Raw genomic sequence first — 23,909 nt, 5'->3', positions numbered from 1 at the left:
GGCAGTCTGTGAGCACATCACTCCAGACTTGCCATCACTCCTATCATTTGCTACACCACCAAAATTGCAAACAGGCTGCATGGCCAGTCTGGATCACCAAGCAATTTAGTTCAGAAATAGAAGCTGCAGAACAGCTGAGAGCCCAGCAAACCCTTTTGCTGACAATTACCAGTCTCAGTTGTTTCATGGAGTGACACGGGTTAATTCCACATTAACTTTGGTGTTTCAAGAAAAAAAGTACAAAGACAGAACTTTTTATTTCCATGTGCACAACCAAAAGGTTTTTGAGTCACACATCTCCCATGCACAGTCAGAGGGAGAGTCAGCAGGAGGATGAGCCACCCTGAGCCATGGCTGGGGGCATGGCTGCCTGCCCATCACTGAGCAGGGTGACAGCACAGGGACCCCACCCCAGCCCTGCTGCAGTGCAACAAGGAACTCTGCTTTGCAGTTACCTGAGAGAGCCTGGAAGGCTTCAAAGAGGTGGGTGAGCATCTGGGTCAACTTTGGAAAATGTCATTGCAGCTAAGGGGTCAAGGAAGGACAGGGTTAAAACTGCAGAAAGCACTACCAGGCACCCACAACAGGCAGTGTTAACTGCTCCTTACATTTATCCCATACAAAAGCTGCAACACTCCCTCTCCCAGGCAGTAAACCTGTTCTAACTCATCCTGGCAGTATGGGTTAAAGTGGGGTGGGTTTATGGTGCAGGTTTATTGGACTAGCTCAGATGGTTCAAGCATGATGCTAATAATTGCAGGGTCCAATCCCTGTATGGGCCATTCACCTAAGGACCAGACTCCATGATCCTTGTACTTGCTGATAAACTGTGCTTTGTCAGTTTGCTGCAACAGAAGATTCTAGAAAAATTATCTGGTTTGTCCAAAGCTTCCCCTTGAGTTTTCTCAGTTTGAGGAGGAATTGGTGCTCACAGGACACAGCCCTCACATCACAGGCTTCTCCAGAGCCTGCCCCCAGTGTTCCTCACAACCCCTGCTGGAGAGAGACCTCTGCCACTGGTGCTCCACTTGGCCCCCAAACCATTACATTGGAGGAATTTTGGCAGCCTGCTGTTTATGGAATGTGCAAAATCCAGCTCCTAACCCTCTGCTGCCCAGTCTGAGACCAGGCTGCAGAGCTGCAGGAAGGGCAATCTCCCTGTTCTGCTGCCCTGAAGCAAGGGAATACATTTAAACTCACTCCTTTATCTCAGTGCAGGCCCAAAACATTTTTGATCTGTTTTTTAACAAGTCAAGGGGGAAAAAGTAAAATAAAGACTTCTTTCTTCATTCTTATTTCTCATGTCATAGCTTCTAAAATTCCCTGCAACTGATGGGTTTGGAAATCTCTGGTTTGCAGTAGAAACTGAACTAGCCTTGAATCTGAGCAAAGTTCATCCATATTCAGAGTATTCAACAGCCCTCCAGCCCATCACCAGACTTAATGAAGTGTAATGAAAGAAAAAGAATGAGCTTTGTCCTCACTGCCAAAGGAAAAGGCAGCTGGAAATATGCAGGGGCTTAATATGAATTGAACATGATTATGTATGTGATAACCACTGTTCTGAAGAAAATGGTGCTGTTATACCTAAGGAGCCCTCAGCAGGCCCTTGTAATTAGAGCCACTTAGCTGCTTTAATTGCCTCTGAAAGCCACCCAGAACAGATTGCTTTTATGCTCTTTCCATTTTAAAACCAGGCACAGAAATATGGAGGCACTAACCTGCATCCATTTGGATAATGGGGATTCAGGGGAGGGAGCTGGGCAATTCAGGGTGTTTCAGGAAATTCAGGGTATTTCACAGGGAAGGGCTCAGTACTGGACCCACAGGGAGATGAGACTGTGGATGTGTGGGCACACACAGGAGGATGTTATGGTGATGTGTGGGCACACTGATGCTGGAAGGTGGCTACCACAGCTCACAGGTGAGCTACAGAACTCTGGTTCCACCACCCACCCCCAGCAAAGAGCAAAAGGATGTGTCACAGCAAGGCTGACAGTGAGGCACAGCTCGTCATGGTCCTTGATGGGGTTCTCACAGTGGTTTGTGTCTGCCCACTTACTCATCAAAAACAGCAATCCAACTCTAAATTAACAATCTTTTTTCTGTATTCTTTGATTCACAAAACTGAAAATGTCATCTTTCTCTTCTTCAAATTAATTACATTAATAGTTCACAGTTTCTTGGGATACAATTCCCAACTCGGTTCTGGCAATGGAGCAAGACTGGAATCTGGCGTAAGCTATTCTGCTAGGAAAGACCAATTGGAGCTGTTCTGGAGAGAAGAAAATGTCCCCTCTCTTCCTTGGGGAAGGAGAGTATTCCAGAAGGACCTTTTTTAAACATTATTTGTCTTCAGTCAGTTCAAAGAGTCCTTGGATCTCTCCTGGATTTTCCTTACAGAGAGCTGAGGAGAATATATGAAGAGGTCAGGGCTCCAGCTTTCCCTCCTCAGCTTCTAGAAGCACAGTGCTCAATTGAAATGATGCCCCAAAATCTTTGCTGCGGACAAGGATCCAGCCCCTGCTCCAAGCACACAGCCCAGTGTTTGTACATGGCTTTCAGAGACCAGAATTCTTTTGAGACATGAGTTTGAATCCGTCATCCAGGATGGATCTCCGATTGCGCCGCAACCTCCTCTGCCTCTCGAGATGGATGACTGCTCCCAGGAGCACACCAGCAGCCACGAGCAGCAGGACTCCTACAACAGCCAGAGAGATGACTGTGGCCTCTATCTGCCCTTGGGTCACCTTAGATCCAAACAGCATCACCTTCTGGGACTCATCCTCATCCTCAAGCAGCAACCCTGAGAGACAAACAAAAAGGTATTTTCAGGTTGCAAGAAATGCAGCAAAGGAGCATTAAGAAAAACATGATGCAAAGTAATGGAATCACCAACCCTGGAAATGTTCAAAAGATGTGTGGATATGGAGCTCAGAGACATGCTTCAGTGGTAGTTGAGTTCATGGCTGTACTCAATGATTTTGAAGGTCTTTTCCAATCTTAATGATTCAATGATTCAAAGGAGGCTCCAGTGCCATCCATCTGTCAGACCCTCATCCCTGAGCTCACACAGAGATTACAAATGGATAGTTCCTTCCCTAACCTGCTCCACCCCAGAACCTGACAGTGTCTCAGGTGTCCAGGCCCAGTCAGCCACTGCTGTGCCCAGCCCAGAGAGGAGAGCACGTGTCCAGGCTGGGGCTGCTGCACACTCCCAGTGCCCATGGCCGCTGTCCTACACACCTGAGCTTGCTTGTGCCCCCACACAGAGGAGGCAGCCACCTCCTGACAAAAAGGGCTGTCTGCTCAGGCAACAACTGCTGGCCAAGGTTTCTGCCTGGTGAGCACACACAAGCTGATATCTGCATATGGTATGAAACCAAATTATTTAATATTAACACTACTGCTCTCATCTATTTCCTACTCCTCTTCTGCTTTTCCATTTTGAGTAAGAAAAATGTTGGGGAGAAAATGACTGAAATAACAGTGGAGAAAGTCTGCTGAGTTGTAGGTAGGTGGCTGCATTTGTAGCTGGCCTGAACTGGCTCTCAAATCAGCTCAGCTGAATTTCCTCACAGCACCTGAAAAAGGGAGTTGTGAAAAAGATGAAAAATCAGGAAAATAAACCACCAGTGAAGATTACTCAGATTTTTACGAGAAAATTTCAAGGGGATCGCATCTACTACTCCCCTTCTCCCTGTGCTGCTCAACCAAATGCCTTCTCACATCTGTTCTTTACAACACCCAAAAAACTCCAGGCACGTGCTTGGGCTCTTTTCTCAGGGGAACATCAGAGCAGAAGGCAGATGTGCTTGTTTGCATGCTGACTCCATCCCTTCAGCTTGTAGAGATGATTGTGAAACTTCCCTAAACCACGGAGTTATTGACAGTCCAAAGAGGGAAGACAACCCATTCCAGGCACTCTCCTCCAAATCTCTGACAGTTCCTAAGCTCAGACTCTGAATCTGAATCTATACATAGCAGGCACAACAGGGTGTGAGGTCACCAATCCTTCCACCTAACACAGGCAAACAAACCTAACCAGCCCAACTTCCTTATTTCTATCACCAGAGGACAGAGTGGTGCCCTCCCTGTTATCTACTGCAGCAAGGCCTCACACCAAGGAATTGCCAGGCTGGCAGAGTAGAGGCTGTGGGTGCTGTGTGCTCCTCCCTCTCTTTACACAGACCCAAACCTCTGTGTTGCTCAGGGATCTGCCCTCTCCCCTTCCCAGACAGGGGTTGGCAGTGCTGTACACACCATACCTGGGGTGGCAGTCAAGTCTTCCAGCTCTGACTCTGAAAGGAAATAAAAGGAAGGTGAGAAGTTGTTGGGCTGAGCAGGCAAAGCCCAGAACAAGGCACATCTGGCAAGGGTCAGATCCAGAGGCAGCGTGGTTTTCCAGCACTAGCAGGCTGCCCTTTGTCCTGTCCATGTTTTCTCTCTCTACATGACATGAGAATTTTTGTATCACCTGCTTCAGAGGCAGCCCCAGTTCCAGCGCACAACCCTTTCCATCCTTCAGAAGGAAAAGTGCTGAGGGAAAAACAGAGATGGCCCTGACACTAGGCAGGCACTGGTGACCCACAGCTGAAACACTGGGGATTCATTCTTTTGGTAAAACATCTAAAACCACATCTCCATGTGGGCTCCATTGCAGCCAAACCCAGTACTGAGCGTCCCTCACCTCTGAGCACCTCCCAGTTCCCAGTAAGAGCAGTTACTGGCTGAGAACTGAACACAGCAATTCAGACACAAGCTAAAAATCAAACTCAGAATAACAACACAGGTAATGTAAACTCCAGAAAGCAATTTGTTTTTAACTCCAGCTCCAGGTATTACCATATTTAAAGGGAATATCATAATTTAATAACACTTAAATAATTATCTGCTCCATTAACTGGTTTTTTATAGTATGTGAGAGAGCTGAGATACAAACACCCAGAATTTCACAGCAAGCAGGAAGGGTGCTGGATGTTTTACAGTGACAGCTCCTTACCTCCTCTAGGCAGGACAGTGAAGAGGATCTCCATGCCAGCATGGATATGGTCAGACACATGACAGTGAAGCAGCCACGTCCCAGGGTTCCCAACCAGCATCTCCACCATTTCAAAGGTCCCAGGGAACAGATCCACAACATCTGCTCTGTAGCTCTTGCCATTCTGTCAGAAAAGGGAGGCCATTAGCTGCAGTGCTCAATGCATCTTCTCAGGAAGAAAGTTCTGCCAGTGTTGCTGGGGACTTCAGCTTTTTAATGCTCAAAAAAACCCAAAGCTTCCAAAAAGCAGCTCCAGGCCTGCAGCAGTTTGGTAATGCCTAACCCTAACAAAGATTAAACTGGACATCTGTGCACAACACAGGCTCAAGGAGTCAGACTGGGATGTGTAAAACCACATCCTTCTCCTAGCTGGGTGAAGCTTGTGCAGAGTCATCAAAAACAGAGAGTCATTCAAACACAGAGTCAAGCAGAAGTGCTGGTATCAGTGGTCAGTATCTGCTTTACCATCAGCAGACATTCTTACCTTGTATATGAAGGTCTCAGCATGAAAATGGACTGTGTGGACATCAACCTCGTGACCCATTCCCAGCAGGTACCAGTTCACCCTCTCTCCCTCATACATGGTCAGCCCAGGCAAGGTGGCATAGAGCCTGCCATTGATTGCTGGGAGGGAATGACACAGAGGGGAAAAGGCTGTCAGCTGTCAGTGAAATTGTATGGCTGCTGCACCTCCACAGAGGAAGGCAGCAAATTAGAGGCTACAAAGCTCATACAGCACCCAGTGTATCAGCAGTTAGTGTCCCCCAGCTCAGCTACTTATCCTCTCTGCTCACAGACAAGTCACTTGCACTCAAGCCCATGCTGTAGCTCAGCTCAAATAAATCTCAAGAACTACCTTTGCTGAAAACCAGCAGAAGTGGTTGCTTCTAGAAGTCAAAATGTATAAAAATAGCATTTCCAGCCCAATGATGGAGAAACATGTATATACCTACATGCACAATGTCTGAGCAATTTCCTTGATGAACATTGAAAAGGAGTAAATCCTGCCAGTGGGTAGGATTTACCTACTTTCTCAAGTAGCACAGCTGGAAGGAATCCTGCTGTGACTGCACATACAGGAAAGGGATCAAAACAGTGAGTGAGCTGACTGCTATGGCACACACATGGAGACTTTCGTGCTCAGATGACAACAGAGGGAATAAGATGGAGAGAGGCAGGATCTGAGGGCAGAGCACCAGGTTTTTACTCCCAGGTTTGCCCTGGGCAATTTGTGCAGCCTAAAACAAGTATCCAACTCCAACAAGGTGGTTCTGCTAGCTGTAATACAGGGTTAACAATTACACCTTCATGGATGTGTATTTGGACAGTCTTTCTCTCCCATACAAAACCAGCAGTAATGACAGTACACAAAATGCACCTGCTCAGTATTCTTATCTCCACAACTGTCAAGGGATCTGTTTTGCTGAGGCTATCTTAGATATAATATGGAGAGAAACTAACATAAACAACACGCTAATTTAAACAAATGTGTTCATTCTTCTATGGCAGAAATAACCTAAAACAGCTAAAAGAACTGAGCCACATCTCGCAGCCACACAGCTCAGAAAATTAATTTGAAGCCTAACATACTCTGATGGTCCCTGAGACAAACAGAATTAAATTTGTCTGACAAGTTAATTTCATGTTTGATTTTATTTCCTATTCTGAGTCACTCAGACACATCAGAGATTAACCTCTCTGGCTTGGATGTTGCTATTCCTCCTTACAGGGACAGCCACAATGATCAGCCTTCACTGCAGATCAAAGATTAGGGTTGTAGGTGTGCTGCAATATTGAGAACAGACAGTTTGGTTCTGTCTGTGCCACTGATAATGGGAAAGGATGAGGACATTCACCACAAGTCAGGCTCCCTACTTAGAGAGCTTGCAGAATCAACACCAACATTACCGTGCATTTTGTTGCTTTCCACAAATCTCTCATCCAGCAGGTTGATCTCCTTGTGATTTCCCTTACTGAAACGTTCCACATTCTCCTCCAAGTACCAGGACTGATTTTCATCAAAAACCAGGAAGAGCAGAGCAAACTCCCTCTTTACATCCTTCCTGCTCCCACTGGACCGCAGGGCCCCTCTCCGGCAGACCTTCAGGGGCCCGATCAGCCCACTGTACATATCCTGATCAGAAGGAAGGAGAGCTCTGAGGCAGGGACCTTCTCACCCTCTTTTATGCAGTTCTTTGCCTTTCAGCAATTGGTTTCTACTCCCCCATCACGCCATTAAAAAAAAAACAGTGCTGCTGTACAAGTATTCTTGTTAGAGAGCATCAGCCACTGAAGCACAGGAACAGGAACTGTATGTGCTCTTATAAATGCAAATCCAAAAGTCATAAATATGGATGGTATCCAAGTATTTTCCACTTGGTGACTGCAAAAACATCTGCAACTTGAGATAAAAAGGCCATTATTTTGAGGTTGAATGTGATAGTTTACTGCAGGATCCTCCAGGTTGTTGCCCTGTGAAATTAGCGCTATGACACTTCTAGCAATGGTCAAATCTGCCTGCTTTATTCATGAGGTTTATTTTGTACAATTTCTGCCTTTTGTAGATTAGCCCTATGGCTCTCACCAGTACAAATCATGATCAACTGGAAGATGTTCTAAAAGCCTACAAATTACTGGAGGAAGGTTAGTAGCAAGGGGAGATGGTAGAATTGTTTTATGAAGGCTTGTTAGGAAAAAATAAGGACAGACATCAGGACAAACTCATATGATTTCCTCTCCATGGAGAAGACTGGACATGTTACCAGGTGATTCTTCCACCTCTTAGCTGGGCCAATCTCTAAATTGTACCCAACTCACATTGTTTTCTAAACGGGGCAAAACATTAGGTCTAATTAGGCTTTTCTGGTTATAACTTTAATTTTACCTTTACTGGGTCCACTGCAGAGTAGTAGATCCAAGGAACACAGGCTGAGTCATTTGGCCCTGGACCAGCTCTCTCAGGAACTTCCCACCTGTATGTCACAATGTCACCTGAGGGACAGAGCAGCACCACACACCACGTGACACACTAAACAGCAGCAAAACCAAATGGAAAAAGAAAATCCTGTCTCCAAAGCCCAGATTCAATTCTGTATTAGCCAGATATTGCATCTGCCTCACCCAAACACAAAGCAGGGTGGAAGCTCCCCTCTCAGAGCAAGACTGAGGGGTCACAGGATGTAAACACTCTGGCACCAGCACAATGCAGGTTTATCTGCTGCTTTTGACACTGGACCTGACCATGGAAACGACTATGGAAGCTCATTCAGATAGAGTTTAAGATAATCTTTCTTCTCTTTGATGATGCTGATTCAAATTGGGGTTTAAAATCACCCTTTTTTCATATTAGCAGCCCATTTCACAAAGACAGGATCTGGCTGACAGCCTGACTGTGGCTTGGACAGTCTGGACAAGCTGGAGGGGGCCAAAAATTAAATACACTGGTATCTGGATCATGAGACAAAGTGGCCATTTCAGTCAGATGCCAGCAAGCAATTGTGCATTTCTCCCATTTCATACTATTTTCATACTTTTGTGCTCATGCATTCCTAAGAAGAGACTCCCCCATCTCAGGACTGGCAGAGCTGCCACCTGCCATCACCCTCCCCTTCCCACAGACAGACCACACTCAGTGTGGGGGGATAAGGCTGCACACAGAACAATGTCCTACAATGTCCCAGAGCGTTGCCATCCCTACACAAATTGTACCACTGAAACTGTGCTGGACCTGAAAAACCAGTTACTGTCCAGTTCCAGCACTCTACTGTATCAAAACCAGGACATCTGAGGCTGCTGAAGGAAACCAGTGTGGTTCTGGGATAAAATCAGCTGTGTGAGTGACCCCACTCAGGAATGCAGCTAGAGACAGGGACCTACCAGGGTTTGCCACTTGGGGATGTCCAGCCTGCTGCTCCAGCACCCCGTGTGCATGGATGGAGTAGGGTCGCGAGGCGTTGTTCTTGAACACGACGTTGAGAATATCACCCACCTCCGCCCACAGAAAAGGGCCTTGAGACAGGAAGAGTGAGCTCTGAGACCAGCAAAACCCATCAGCACATCTCCTGGGATATTCCCACCCCTCTCTCAACATCTTCTCCCCAGAAATATTACCTTACAATATTTATGATGTTCCCCTTCCTCTTTGCTACCTCCCAAAAAGAGAACTGGAAGTCAGTCCCAATCCAAATCTTAGGAAACTAGACTGATTTTCACAATGAGGACAATGAAGGTGGTTGCACATCTTAGCTGGGCCCAGCACAGCTAAGGCTTGATTTCTGAATAGTACTATGCTAAATGTCACATGTTGATCATCCCTTGCTATCAGTTTCAAAAAATGTGGTAATATTCAACTGAGCCCAACAGTGCCACAAATCAGAGCTGCAGCCTATTTTGAGTGGCAGATGTTGCCTGAGCCTGGCTGCCCTGACACCACTTACATCCCTGGGTTCATAACACAGAGTTCTGTCTCCACAGAGCTCCACTAGTCAGTGCAAAATGCTCCTCCACGCCCCAAGGCTGCCTGCTCTTGCCCCAGAAGCATTTCTCACAGCTACAGATTGCCCCCCATATTTCTCAGACCCCTCTCCAGAAGTTAGTGGTTGTTTCTGTCCCATAGTCAGAAAAATGCAGCTGTGAAACATGCTTTGCCCAAGCCATGAGAAAACACTGGTGCAAAGGCAAGTGGAAAAGCCCAGGCTTTCCTACAAGCTGTGCACAGGACTCTTCCAACTGCTGCCTCCAATATGGCAGATGTGAGTAGGAGACAGTCCCAATTTCTCTGCACTGACACAGAAGCCTAAATACCCAGTGAGCCTTCAGATTACAGCTGTGAGCCACTGCAGCTTTAGAGCCTCAGACCCATTTCTGTGTGAGAGGAAGGTGAATCCTGTGCACAAATCCTTACCCAGTATCCCTAGGTGCTCGTCACCACTCCTCCTGGCCTTGGGGGTTTGGAAAGTGCCATCCGTGTACTCCCTGTAAACTGCTTTCTTGTACCTGGAGCCAAGGAGTCCATTCTCGTTGCTCAGAAACACATCAGCATAGCTGGGAAATGCAGAATGAGCGCTGAGATAAACCAAAACCTCACGGGGAGCAAACAACTAACTTGTGTCAGGGGGTTCACAAGCCGAAGGGGCTCCCCAGAACCAGCTTGGGCTGCAAAGGAGAACAGCGGAAGGCTGTGCTTCCATCAGCAGCACCACCTCACAGGGTGGCCAAGACACCCGACAGACTCCACCAGGCTCTGCTGGGCCACTGGCAGAGGCTCCCCCCGAGGGTGGGCTCTACCTCTGTGCAGAGTGGTTGTGCCGCTCCCTCTCCCAGCTGCGGTCGGGCGCGTAGTCCCAGAGCAGCTCCTCGGCCGCGATGTAGAACGTCCGCACGCCCCTGTAGTGATGGGCAGTGCCCGTCCTGCCACACCTGGAAACGCTGTACTGCTGCCTCATCCCAGACTGGTAGTGATTGCTCGTCTGGCAGTAGATCTCAAAAGTCCCTGAGGGAGGCAGGATGAATAAGGAAATCAGTTGTTTTTGCAGATTCCAGGAGATCGGTGTCAGTATGCGCTTGGTGTATCTCTGTGCTGCTTAGGGGCTTGGTTGCCACGGGCCAAGGTTAAAAGGAGTGATTGGAGAAATCAAGCAGGAATGGCACAACAAAGTCCTACACACAAATCATCTCAGGAAGCTTTCTTACACAATAAGCACCTGTAGCAGAGCTGACCCTGTAAGCGTTCACACCACGCTAGAGAATCTGCCAGAGGAGCAAATTCTCACAATGGGAGACTCCTCCATCTGCCCAGTCAGCTGTGCAGGCACTCACCACTGTTATCAGGCTGCATGAAAGCAGTGGCAAATGTGTGGGGGAACAGATTGGCTGAGTCTCTCCGCATGCCGTTGATCTGCAGGGTGTTTCCCTGAAACACAGCTCCGTGCACGTCTGCTTCGCTGCCCAAGCCCAGGAGGTGCCAGGACACTCTGTCTCCTTCACACATGTCCAGCCCAGGCAAGTTACCAAACATAAGTCCATTGATGGCTGGAAAGGAGAAAGCAATTAACTCTCTGCAGGCAGGTGTCAGCCAGGAGATTTTGAGCATACACCTGGTAGGACAGGCCTGCCACTCCCAAGGGTAACTTGTTTTAATTCACCCCTGGGTACACTGACAGCACACTTCTCCAGACAGCTGTGCTGCTCTTCTATGTCTCTCCTGGTGCCTCCAGCCTGGCTTGATTCCAGGCCAACACCACACAGCCCTTCCAGCCCCCAGCTCAGCCTTTAGGTGAACATCAGCCTGTGCTTTGCAGGTTCACCCCTGCTGTCAGAGAGCAGCATCCAACCATACCATGCATCCTGTTGGATTCTTTAAAGTCATCATCCTTTTCCACAGATGTCTCTTCCATCCTCAAGTAGTACTTTATGTTGGCATTTAAATACCAGCTGAGGTTCTCGTCAAACACGTTGAAGAGAAGATAAAATTCTTTGTCGATCCCTTTCTATAATTACAATGATGGTTGTTAACTTTTAAAATGCAACAATTAAGTATCCTTAGAGTTAAATCTCTTTTGCTTGGGTCTTGTATTCCCCTTTACTTTAAAATATGGCTTACTGAGGGACAGGATTCTGTCCCTTTACTCATGTTGAACATTCCTCTTTTATTTCATAAAAGGCACCACTTGTGCATTTTCCATTATATTTCACATGAATAAAGCCAACAAAACTCAGCCAAGGCCATGAAGTCAGTGCCCCCTTCCTCCCCCTACACCTAAGGTGTCTGAACAAACCAGACCCATGACCAGAGCCCAGACACAATGCAGGGTGACCTGCACCACACCACACCCCTCCTGCCTCCTATCACAGGCCTGGATTGGGGATTTTTTAATTACCCTAAATCCTTCAAGGTGTTAATTCTCCTAAGAAATGCACTCCAAATCATGGTGTTTCCCCACTAAAAGAAAACTGTGATGGTGTCCAGACTCTCCTGCTGGTGTTACTGTCCCCAGCAGCACACAGGCAGCCAGCCTGCTGAGAAGGTGAGCCATTCCCAGGCTGCAGCACATGGGTACAACAGAATGGCCATGCACCTTCCACAATTAATCATTCATTAAAGGTTTGCCTGAGACTGTGGAGCCAGAACTGCCACTCCAGGTGATTTCTCCCTGTTTTACATTCACAAAGGTCTGTCTCTTCTGCTGACATGCTTGCAATTACCTGCTCATGTTTATCATTATCACAGCTCCTTCACCTCAAGGGCTGTATGTATTCCCAATCCTCTTTGTTCAGCAGATCCACATTTCCACCCTGGGTGCACATTGATTTCTTCTGCACTCCTGATTTAGTCATGTGGTGCCCCCACTGATTGTGAGCCCCCCCAGGAAGGCTCTGAGGACAGCAGTCCCCAGATCTGTCACCACTCCCTGAGCCACACTGCAGGACAGCAGTTGGGGTTTGATTTGCCATCTGCTGTCTTTTACAACAAGGCCCTGCTCCTCTGTCTGGTACCTGCCCAGGGATATCAACTTACTGTCTTCCCTAGATTTACTGCCAGGTATAGACTACTTCTGAGTGAAATTCCAAAAGGAAGTTCTGGCTGCCCTTCAGGTTTCACCTCTCCATCAAAAGCCTAAGACTGACATGGATTTTCACATGCTTTTTTGTAGCAAGCTTTAATTTCTCTGGCAGAATAAATGAGGCTCACCCAAACCTCAAAGCATTGTATCAGCCAAGCAGAAGACCTGTAAGCAAAAATGTCTTTTCAGTGTTTCTGGGACTCAAGGACTATTCCACGTGCCTCTCTGAAAGCAGCCTGCTACACAAGCCTCGGGACAAGAGTTACCTATAAGCTAACTGTTCCAAGACACAGTTGTTTAGCCAAGTTTATCTGTGAATTGAAAGCAGAACTCAAGAACTGTTTTGAGAGCAGCTCTTGAGAGCCCAGAACACTGCTGGCCTCTCCCAGGAGAGACCTGGGCACCAGCTGTACCAGCATTAACTTGGCCAACAACAAGGCTTTGATTTGACTCTCCTGGACTCACACTACTGCACATTGTTTTTAATATGCTAATGTTTTCCTGATGCTTTCATGTAGAGAAAGGAAGCAAAAACCTTGTAGGAACAGGGCAGGAAAACCCCTTTACCTGCTTGTTGTTGTCATCCAGAGTGCCTGCCTTGCAGATGAGCAGAGGCCCCACTAAGCCTGAGCTGGAGTCTTTGACAGGATTTGCAGCTGAGCTGTACAGCCAGGTGAGGCAGGGAGGGTCACTGGACGTGGGCCCCACATGCCTTGGCACGGTCCAGTGGTAGGTGAAGTTGTGCAGTGGTGCCACAGAAACCCCACTCTGGGACAGGCCTTTAAAACAGGGATTACAGGATTATTCCCAAATCCCTGCACAAATTCAGTCACACCTTCTCACCAGCTACTTTCAGAGCAGGCTGTACTTCATTCCTGTCAACCAAACACCCAGAACCTCTGAAGGGTGATGGGGGGGTACTCAAGAAAAGGGATCCACCAACCATCATGGTACCACATCCCTTCTGATGCCTTCCCATAGGACACTCCATGTGGCTGGATGCTGAAGGGCCAGGAGGCTTTGTTAAAAAACGTCACCAGGATGGTGTCTCCAACTTCAGCTTTGATCACTGGACCTAGAATATAGCAGGGAGAGCACATCAGCAACAGAGCACTTCCCCAGGCCATCAGGCAAACCAAAGCAGACAGGGAACCTTCCTCCAAGCTGTAGGGCCAAAAATGAGAGGTAACAGATAGTCTGGCCTTGTTGCTGCTAAGGGAGCTCAATGGGAGCAGGGGCTGGCAAGGATTGTCTGAAAGCAGCTTGGGAGAACTCAGAGGCATCACACCTTCATACAGGGAAGTAACAGAACAGGAAGATGTGCTGGAATGCCCTCAGGACAGGCCCATGCCTCTCCCCCACCTATGTAAAGCATCCTCAGCCACCCAAAACATGTATGTACCTCAGAGGTGTGAGATGCTCCAAGCCCACCAGAGTCTGTAAGCCCACGGCCCAGCCAGCCAGAGAGGAGCTATGAGCCTTTACCCTGCCTGTCCCCAAGCATCCATTCAGGAGAGAAAGCTCTCTGTGAGAACATGGGGTTTGCAGTATGCCTTGAAGGGGGCTCAGTCAAAAACACATAACCAGGAGCTACTGCTGTGATCTGTTTAGCTCTAGTCACACATACTATACTGTATCCCTCACTCTCACCTCTAGAACACCTTGAGAATGACCCCTGAAGTGATTCTGTCCATTCTACCACCCTGCACCTTGGCCTGTTCAGATGTGACCGTTGTGAAGCAGCTCTTGTGCCCCTCCCTGCCCCTCCAAATGAGCAGGCAGGTACAGCCACCTGGCACTCCCAGCATCAGCACCCTTCTCACAGACACTGACAGAGGATTTGTGTTCCTGGATCATTCTCACCAAGTATTCCAAGGTGTTTCTCTTCTTCTGATTGCTGCTTTTCCTCACGAAAGCTCTCATCAGTGTATTCCACATACTTTGCCTTCCAATAGACACCCCCAATGCGGTAGAGGCCACGCTTGAAATACGGCTCAGCAGGACTAAATGCAAAAACAAGGTCAGGTCATGTCACAGAAAAATGAGCCCTGTTCCCCTGCTCCCACAGGCAAGGCCATCAGCATCTCCAAATCAAGCAGTATTTCAGACAAGAACAGCACCTCTAGTTTGGAATAAGCACAGCTTTGACTCTACAAAGCTTTTTTGCCTTTACAGACTCATCCACCTGTGTGTGTGCCCAGGGAGCACCTGTAGCACAAAGCCCCCTCCCAGGTAAGCCTGCCAGGTGTGATCAGCATCACTACACAAGATGTGTGAAGGAATGAACAAAACTGCAGTGCAGTCAGTGTTAGAACTCCAACCTCTTCAGAAGCTGGGGACAGCTCCATTCCCAACTAAAATAAACAGCTGTAAAGGTATTTATTTCCTCCACTACCACCCTCACCAAATATAAGTAACAAGCCTTGCGGGAGAGGCAGTGCATGACAAGGCCAGCTCACAGGTCTAAGGTCTCAAGGCTTGCTGAATGGCATTGGGTAAATAATTAACTACTCTACATTTCCTCTTCTCCAGCTGAATAAGGTACATCCTCTCCAACAGATTACTAGGGAAGGGACGTAATCTCTGTGGAAGGAGAAGAATCTTTTTCAGTTAGCCAAGAACTGAACAGGAAGTCTCTCAACTGATATCCCTGACCATGGGATGGAGGGCTGCCACCCAAGTGCTGGCATCTGATTTCCTAGAAATTGCATCCTGCAGCAACATCAGCCTGAGGCCCATCTGCAGGCCAGCAATGCCACCCTGTGTCTGCTGCACCAGGGGCTTTTTGAATCATTTCTCTAATAGATCAATCTGTTCCTAGGTTAGGCACAGCAAGCAGAAATGAAGCCCAGAGACAAATGTGGCGGCTCACGTTGTACGTCTGCTGGGATTTCTGCTGCTTGTGGGTACAGCTGTGCCACACAGCCCTCTCAGGGGAAGGCCCCAAGGTACCTGTGCTGCTCACAGTGCAGTTCAGCTACAGCAGCCTCCTTTTCTAAATGGGCTGATTGGACTTCCCAGGAAATGCACCCCATGTGAGCAGCAGGCATGTATTTTGAAAAGAAAGAAATTCCACATTTTCCTGAGCAGCATTCCTGATACAGGCCAGACTCCCCAAACCCTGCCCAAGCCCAGCAGCCTCTCACTCACCTGTCAGTGTCAGTGAGCTGCTTCCCAGTGAGCTGGTCGAGGGCTGAGGGGCCGTAGTCCCACTGCACCTCCTTGGCAGCTATGAAGTATCTCCGAACTCTCCCTCCCAGGCTGGGGGCTGCAGCTTGCCGAGAGCAGGGCCGGACCTCATAGAGTGCCCCCATCCCAGCTGCCCAAAACACGAAGGTGGACACTCACTTAGCCCCTCCAGCCAGCCTGATGGGCAGTCCCACCTCCCCTCTGCTGCCCCAAAAGGCACATGGATGGAGAAGGTAACTCCACAGCAAGGAGTGCTGTAAGCAGAACTTCCAACCATAGATATTGGATGCTATGGAAGCATGGACTGAGAGTGACTGGAGCCTTCTGCTGTGCTCAGATCTCTCATGCAAGTTCCTCTTACAGGGACCAGAGCTTTTAAGGCATTGCCTCATCTCAGCTTTTCAGCTGTACCCAACATCAAACATCACACCACAGTAACAAGTCACCCCCACCAAAGCTGCCCTGCACATTAGTAACCAACCCACTCCAATTTTACAAGACAGAATCACAGAATCATGAGGTTGGAAGAGACCTCTAAGATCATCAAGTCCAAGGCATCACTCACTCATTTGTGGGTGATAGGGAAAAATGTCATAGGGACATTTTTCCACGCCCAAGACACTGTTCCCTACCACAATGTACATCACGTAGATCAAAACCAGAGGACACAGAGTCCATAACATATTCCACCCCCTGCCTTACCTTGTATGTGATCATTGACCTGGCAGCTCAGCAGCCATCTCCCAGGGTTCCTGGGGATCATATCTGCTGTAACAAAAGTGGCTGGGAAGAGGCTGGCCACGTCTGTCCTGTGGCCCCGGATTTTGAGTGTCTCTCCATGGAAGTAGGCTGTGTGAACATCTATTTCATTGCCCATTCCAAAGAGGTACCATGAAACAGAATCCCCAGCACACATCTTCAGCTCAGGGAGGTTGCCAAACACATAACCATTAATAGCTGCAAAAACAAGCAAGCCAAAATTAGAGAGCAGAAAAGGGGCCTTCAGAGCTCCTGCCAGCGGGTGACAGCACAGACACAATAGGAGGATGGACCTAAGTAGAACTCCTCCTTCCTCTGCTGCTTTGGAGAGCCCAGCTCCACAGCTCATTCATAAAACAAAGGGTATAAAAGCTCACTCAAGCCAAAGATAAAACCAAAACAATACTTCCATTTTCTGGAGTCACTGCCCTGTCCCTGAGATACTTGCTAAGCACACGATCTCAGAGCAGATCCTGGAGCTCTGACACTCCTGAGTGTCTCAGCAGACACAGTGGCCTCACAGAGGTGACACTGACCGTGCATTTTGTTGCTCTCCTGAAATTCCTCATCTTCTTTGTCCACAGAGCCAGGATCTGTGCAAAATGATGCAATGTTCTCATCCAGGTACCAGCTTAGGTTCTCATCCACAACACTGAACATCAGAAAAAAATCAACATCCACATCCCAGCGTCTTTGAGAGCTGCCAGTCAGCGTTCCTGAGGTGAAAGGAGAGAGGAATGAATGCAGAAAATCACACATCAGGCAAGAGATGAGAACCACAGCAGCAGAGAAAGTCTTGTCACATGAGTTGGGAGACAGATGCTTTCCCACCATCCTCACAGCTCACCACAGAGCAGCAACCTCACCCTTTTCCAACAACAGTGCAATGACCAGAATCCAGATAGAGCCCAGGTACTGTCCTCTAACCAAGCTGCATTTCCCCCTGAAGCTGGGAGCTGCAGAGAGTATCCTCACATCCTATCCTTATTCGTGTACCACAGACCCTTACATTATGGAACTGCAGGCCTCAGCTGCTTTCCCTTGGTGTTTTTACCTGTTTTACATGTAAGTAAAGGCCCAATTAATCCAGATGCAATGTCCCTTGGTGCATCAATATGAGAGTGGTAGATCCAGGTCAAGCAGTTTGGGTCATCATCAGTTGGACTGTGATCTTCAGGGACAGTCCAAGTATAGGTGTAATTCCTTCCTGGGAAAACAGCATCATCCTTCTTCTGATCCTGGGGGGACATATCAGGATACAGGGATCCTAGAACAATTGAGCAATCACAACATCCATTCAAGAAGAGCCAAGATGCCCACACATGTAACCTTATACTGAGCTGAGACTCACCATCCCAAGGCTGAAATAGTGTTTAATCATCACTTCCTCAAAGAGGCACTGAGGCACAGAGCCACTGTAAGGCAACTTGCCCAGTAAACACGACAGCACAGAGTCAGCAGGATTATTTCCATCCTGCCTAGTGCTGCTTTGCCTTCAATTTTGCACTATGCCCCCACAGTCAGTCTCTCTACAATCTCTAGAGCTGATCAATGTTTTGGAGGTTCTAAAATCAGGAAACCTGGGCCCAGGTCAGGACTCCAGCCCCATAACCCTGCTAACCCAACACCTGGTGTCTTCACCAAACACCCAAATGCAGTTGCTTTCCAGGTGAGGCTTTATGGAAGTTCTCCTCCATGCATACTCCTAAATCCCCAGTGAGAAAAATCTGTCTCCATAATGGCAGTAGCTCATTTACCTTCAGAGTCCTTTTTGTAGAAAACACCATGAGGATGGATTGTATACGGTCGAGTAGCAAAATTTTTTAGGTGTACTTGAATGGTATCCCCCACTTCTGCTCGGATGACAGGCCCAAGGAACCCCAGCCAGACAGGCTTGGGCATCTCAGTGGTGTACGTGGAGTCTGTGTACTGCTTATAGACAGCTTTCTTGTAGGTGCTTCCCACCCTGTCTTTCCCAGACTGCAGGAATGCTGAGGCCTTGCTGTTGAATTCAAAGGGAAAGGCACCGTGAGTCATCATTATACACAACAGCTGGTCAATACTGCAGCAGAGTGATAGTGACACGCCACTTTCTGGGGTACAGCTGACAGCTTTGGCATCAGAGGACCCTGGGATGCTCTAAGCCACCCATGCATGGCCACAACCTCAACCCCAGCTCTTCACCAACAAAGTGCTCCCTGAACTGTGCCCCACAAACAAGACATGGGAAGGACAGTGCTTCCCAAACAATCCCATGTGGGTGTCACAGGGAGAGCCCTTCTCATGCCTCCTTCAGCCTTCACTGGGCTCTTCAAAACTCACTTTGACTCCTTTGTGGCATTTCCAGCTAAATCACAAGGTAGTAGAGTACAGAGCTCTCTGGCCAAAATTTGAAGTCTGAAAGATGATTTTCTACTTAACAGTTTCCAAATTCCTTCCAGAGTGGCAGAAGAGTCAGGCAGGTACATACCCAGCACGTAACCAGCTTCCAGAGTTAAAACCTCAAACAGGTACTAAAGTTTAACTCACAAGCATATTTGCTCATTATGGGTAATTCTTAATAGATAAGAGATGAATCACAGTCCAGCTATTACTGGAACCAGCCTAAATGAGAGACAAGGTCACTCCCCTCACTTCCCCCTTCGGATTGATCACTCACAGCATGAGCAGCCTTGAAAGGGAGGTAAACCTTAATGCACATCTCAGAGAATGAACACTGGAGATCCAAATACTAAACATTGGCCTCATCATTCAAAAACAGGCAGGGCTTGGCTCTAGCTATGCAACCCAGAGTTCAGCCCTTTGCCAAGTCATCCCTGCAGTCATTATCAGCAAAGAGTTTAAGATGTTTTACAGATGTGCCTCTTTCTCCACACAGTCCATTTCTTCCCAACATAAAAATACTCCTTGAAATAATTTGCTACTTCTATCAATCATATCAACATCTCATCCCTTTCTAATTGCCAGTTTCATTTCTACAATCATCGTACAAATAGGTCCCATTAACTAACTGTTTGCAGTGACAAGAGTTTTTAAATTGCTTTTAACTAAAATGGCCTGGAATTTCATTTCCTTCTCTTCATTTATTATGAGAGAAACCAAACAAAATCCATTGCATTCATTACCACTTTAGGAGTCAGTGGTAACATCTTTATTAACCCTGAATTTTAGGGTGTTTCCTGTGAACTTATTTACATCTACACAGCATCTCCATAGAAGAGACTTTTCCATGCTAAACTGGCAGACCTTAATGTTTCTGCTCACCCTTCCTGTTCCTGCTGTGCTGTTTGTGAAGGAGGTGTCTGAACCTGAGTGTTACTTATTTTGGAGGGATAAAGGACAGACAGTAGGTCAAAAAATACCAACTATTTGCCACAGAAAATGGGAGCAAGGAAAAAAGTAAAAATGCCTTTAAAATACTATGGAAACATTTAAAAAACAAAACAAACCACGCACACAAAAAAACACCAACCAAAGAAAAAGGCTTGATGTTTTGAAAGCTAAACCTAAAACACTGTTTGTGTAGTAACTGGAACCAATTATTGCAGTTTCCAGATAGACTTTCGCAAGAGAAACAAAAATGTTTTTCAAACAGCCCCTAAAATCCCATGCAGGAAGTCCCATTAAGTCTAAGGCTCGAAATTCCACTGAAACAAAACAAGCTGGCTCTGTGAAGTCATTTATATAAAGATGAAAACTCATCATGCTTCAGGATAAACAAGCTGATCACCAGCTGGAACTAAGCAAAATGAAACTTCAGGGTAGAGCATTGCAAAATCTGGTCAATTTTAGAACAATCTGTTCTGCATCTGCTCCATTTTCTGTTCCGTGTTTGTTTTCCATACACTTCTCTCTAGTGTATGGGCTCTGGACTCTGCAGACTAACCACCCCTTTTCCCACTGACACAGGTTTTACCACAGGAGCATAAAACAAGTTAAACATTAAGCTCATAAAGATCAGAATCTACGGGAGTGTGTCTCTTGCTTGCTCAGATGCCCCACAATACTTGCATTAAATTACACATCAAAAGACAGCTCAAAGCCAGCCCCAGACTAAGTCCTGCTCAAAGGGAACGTACCTGTTACGTGCAATACTCTGGTTAGCAAGCACATTCCTCCCTGTTGGAGCATAGTTCCAGTCCACCTCGTGGATCCCCAGGTAATAAACTCGGATCACACCCCCAGCAGATGTGGGTGACAGCATGGGGATGCAGAACAGCAGCCACCAGACTGATCCCATCTCAGCCTGAAGGAAGCTACACCTGTTTGGAAAGACAAAAAGAATGAAACAGGATATGACCATTTGGTTTGAAGGTGCTGGACATTTTGAGAGGGCATAAAGAAATCAGGTGTAAGTATTATTTGGATCATTACTCAAATATCGAAGAAGGAAATCACTCTGTAACAAAATTGACACACAAGGTGGATGGAGATCATGCCTTGGTCATGAGTCCCCAATACCAAATGTGCTGCTCTCATAATAGTTTAATTAACCCCTTTTTCACTACTGCTCGCATTCCAAATCGTTTTACAGGTCCACATACAAAGCTCAACAAAATAGTCCTTATATATGTATATTTTAAACTGTCACCAAGACCCCTCTATTTTAAGTCACCTGAGGAAGTATAGTTTAGTCACTATGAAGTAATTTTAAATTTTAACTTCTTTAAAGATGGCTCTTAAGGAGCAGCTATCTGTAATCCAGGAGTATATCTCAAACAGGCTGCACAAAGCTTTTCCTTTCTGTTCCATTCTTTTCCCCATGATTTTGATCAGTAAGTAGCTTACTCTTAAAACTTCCAATTGCTTGTTGGCACTAAGCATCAGAAATACACTAAAGAGAGCTGGGAATACTGTCTGAAATCATCAAAATACAGTTGAACAAAGGCTCAAAGAACCACCTATATGAAAGGAGAACCTGATGTAATATGGGCAGTAGAATTACACCAGAAGATAAGGAAGGATTAAGCTGCATTTAAAAATCACATGAAAATTACTACAAAAATTCTCACACAACGATACCCTTAACAAAGCTGGATGTAGCCAGCAAACAAACCCCACCTAAATGAGCTGTTGAGACACAGCTCCTGAGACATGCAACAGCAACTCAGAATAGCAGAGAGAAACAGAAAGCAAGAGAATGAGAACATGACCTAGCAAGAAAACTCAGAAGAAATGGACGGTGACATAACACCATGGCAAAGGTTTTTCATAAAGAGACTGTCATTCTTACTGTCTTTGTAACAGCAGCATGAATGTGTAAAGTTTGTCTGCAGCAAAGCTGGATATTCTGTAAGCTTTCAATCACACAGAGCTGCTTTGAAACCTCTTCTAACATCTGATACCTAACAGACATGATTCAACCCCAGCACATGGCAATGGACTAAACACCTTCAAAGCTCCACTTCTTGATTTTCAAACATGCTGTGCTATTCTCAGAAGCTAAGGATAATCAAGTATTGCTGTTTCCAAATAGTCAATAAATTGGACAAAGTCCAGAGACATCTTCTTTCCATCCTTTCTCAGAAGGGAGCAGTAGGGATCACTAAATCTGAGATGCTTTGGGTCCATCAGCACAATAGAGCTCTACTCTAGTGGCTCCATCAGCCAGTGCCCTTCAGAAGCTCCTGGTCACACACCTGATAAAACTCAGATACAGAACAGCCCCTTCAGAGCAGCTTCAGCAGTGTGGGAACAGCAGCAGCACACCGGCTCATGCCCACCCTACACACCACTCAACCAGACTTATTCCCGTTGCTGTTCACAGGGAGGTACAACACTTTTTTTTACTCACTCTGCGCCAACATGGACTCAAAGGAAGGAGTCTGGAAAACCATACCTGTGCTGTTTCACACGGCAGACCACCAAAAGGCAATGGTGACAACAATACGGAAAGAAACAGCAGCACCAGCCTGAAGCCTGCTACCCTGCCAACACCCAGCCCGAGGGAAGGGCAGCGGGATGCTCCTGACTCAGCCCAAGCTGCGGCCTTCGTGTCAACTCAGGGCAAAGTTCGCGGGAGCTGCCGGCGCCCAGGGCGGCCTCCTCAAGGCCTGCTGGGCCCGGGCAGCCGGGGCGGGCTGGGGTCCGCGCCCGGGCAGCACCACGGCACAGCCGAGCGGCGGCTCTCCAGGCTGGCTGGGAAAGCTGCCCACGGAGACAAACCCGCCGTGCCACAGCCCTGCTCGCCGCCCCGAAGCGGCGTCACACACAGCCAGCAGTCTGTCTGTCCCCAGCGCTCCGTGCTGTGCCCTGCCACGGATGAGCCAAGGACAGGTCTTTGGCACAGCCTTCCCAAGGCTTTACAAGAGTCCACCTGGGCTCTGCTCGGCGTTTGACTACAACATCGCACACACCTCTGGGGTAATGCTAGGGAACAGCAAAAAATATCCCTGAATGGAGATGTAGCACATGTCATAAAGTCGGTGCTCACATACCCTTCACAGTAACTAATCGCCATTTATTTACTTGACTAGTGCAATGTCAAAGTAACTAAATTAGTTTCAAAAGTTTTTGTATTCAATTTTTCATTGATATTAAAGCTTTGCCTTGATTAAGGAAACAAAAAGAAAGAAAACCAAAACCAACTCAAGTTTCATATTACATCCATCCCTGAATCTATTACTTTACAGTAGAATCTTCCCCCAGGGGCCCCGACAGCACAGGAATCGCGAATGAAGGGAAATCAGATTTCAGGCGGGTTGGTGGGATCCAACTCCTATCTGACCGAGGCGGACGATGCAGGGATATTCCCCGACACCTGACTGCAGGGAAACCACAGCCCGAGAGCGAGGGGAAAGCACAGAAGGAAGGCAGGAGGACAGACGGCTCATCCCTTACGTGCGGCGCGGCGGGGCTGCGGAGCGGGACGCGGGAGCGCCGGCGGGGACCAGCCCGGGAGGGACAAAGGGGCTCTGCCTCCGCCGGCTGACCGAGCCCGGGCCCGCAGCGCCGACCGCGCCCGCCCCCGCCCACAGGGCGGGCCGGGCTGCTCCGCCCCGCACCTGCGGGAGCGCCTCTGCCCGGCCGCGCCTCGGCCGCGCACGCGGAGCCCGGTCTGCGGCGTGCACCTGCCCGCCCCGCCCAGGGCTCGGCCCCCGGTGCGGGGAGCCCCGGGAAGGCGGGCGGGGGCGCAGGCGGAGCTGCGGGCGGGGGCGCAGGCGGAGCTGCGGCCGGCGGCACCCACCTGCTGGGCAGGACCGGCGCCGGCACCGGGCGAGCGCGCCCCGGGGACCTCCCGGGGCGGCGGCGGCTGCGGCCCCTTTAAATGCCTGCGGTGACGTCACGCGGCCGCGCGCTCCCCCGGGAGCACAACAAGAGTCATGCTCGCGGCCGTCGGGGCGAGGGGCGGGGTTTGG

The 23,909-nt window shown here is 48.0% G+C and overlaps 1 protein-coding gene across 2 annotated transcripts; it reads right to left on the bottom strand.

Annotated features, from left to right (window-relative positions):
- Nucleotides 1-238: 238 nt before the first annotated feature.
- On the bottom strand, nt 239-23,776 carry HEPH (hephaestin). Of its 2 annotated transcripts, XM_084213194.1 has the most exons (21): nt 23,738-23,776; nt 20,631-20,813; nt 18,309-18,553; nt 17,606-17,818; nt 17,088-17,267; nt 16,495-16,749; nt 15,754-15,922; nt 14,467-14,606; nt 13,547-13,678; nt 13,171-13,382; nt 11,379-11,529; nt 10,859-11,071; nt 10,328-10,532; nt 9,945-10,084; nt 8,918-9,049; nt 7,926-8,032; nt 6,950-7,175; nt 5,526-5,665; nt 5,003-5,165; nt 4,269-4,301; nt 239-2,806 (listed from the first exon to the last, which is right to left on the bottom strand). In XM_084213194.1, the coding sequence occupies exons 2-21, from the start codon at nt 20,789-20,791 to the stop codon at nt 2,562-2,564; spliced, it is 3,462 nt and encodes a 1,153-aa protein (XP_084069320.1). In that variant the 5' UTR covers nt 20,792-20,813; nt 23,738-23,776; the 3' UTR covers nt 239-2,561. The 2 variants fall into 2 exon arrangements, with proteins under 2 accessions (XP_084069320.1, XP_084069321.1); XM_084213195.1 differs by lacking the exons at nt 20,631-20,813; nt 23,738-23,776 and having other exon boundaries at nt 17,606-17,789; nt 18,309-18,478.
- Between the last annotated feature and the right edge of the window lie 133 nt (nt 23,777-23,909).

The sequence above is a fragment of the Fringilla coelebs genome, assembly GCF_963513975.1.
Source record: "Fringilla coelebs genome assembly, chromosome: 11".
NCBI classification, from domain to species: Eukaryota; Metazoa; Chordata; class Aves; order Passeriformes; family Fringillidae; genus Fringilla; species Fringilla coelebs.
This window is presented reverse-complemented; position numbering and strand designations above follow the sequence as displayed.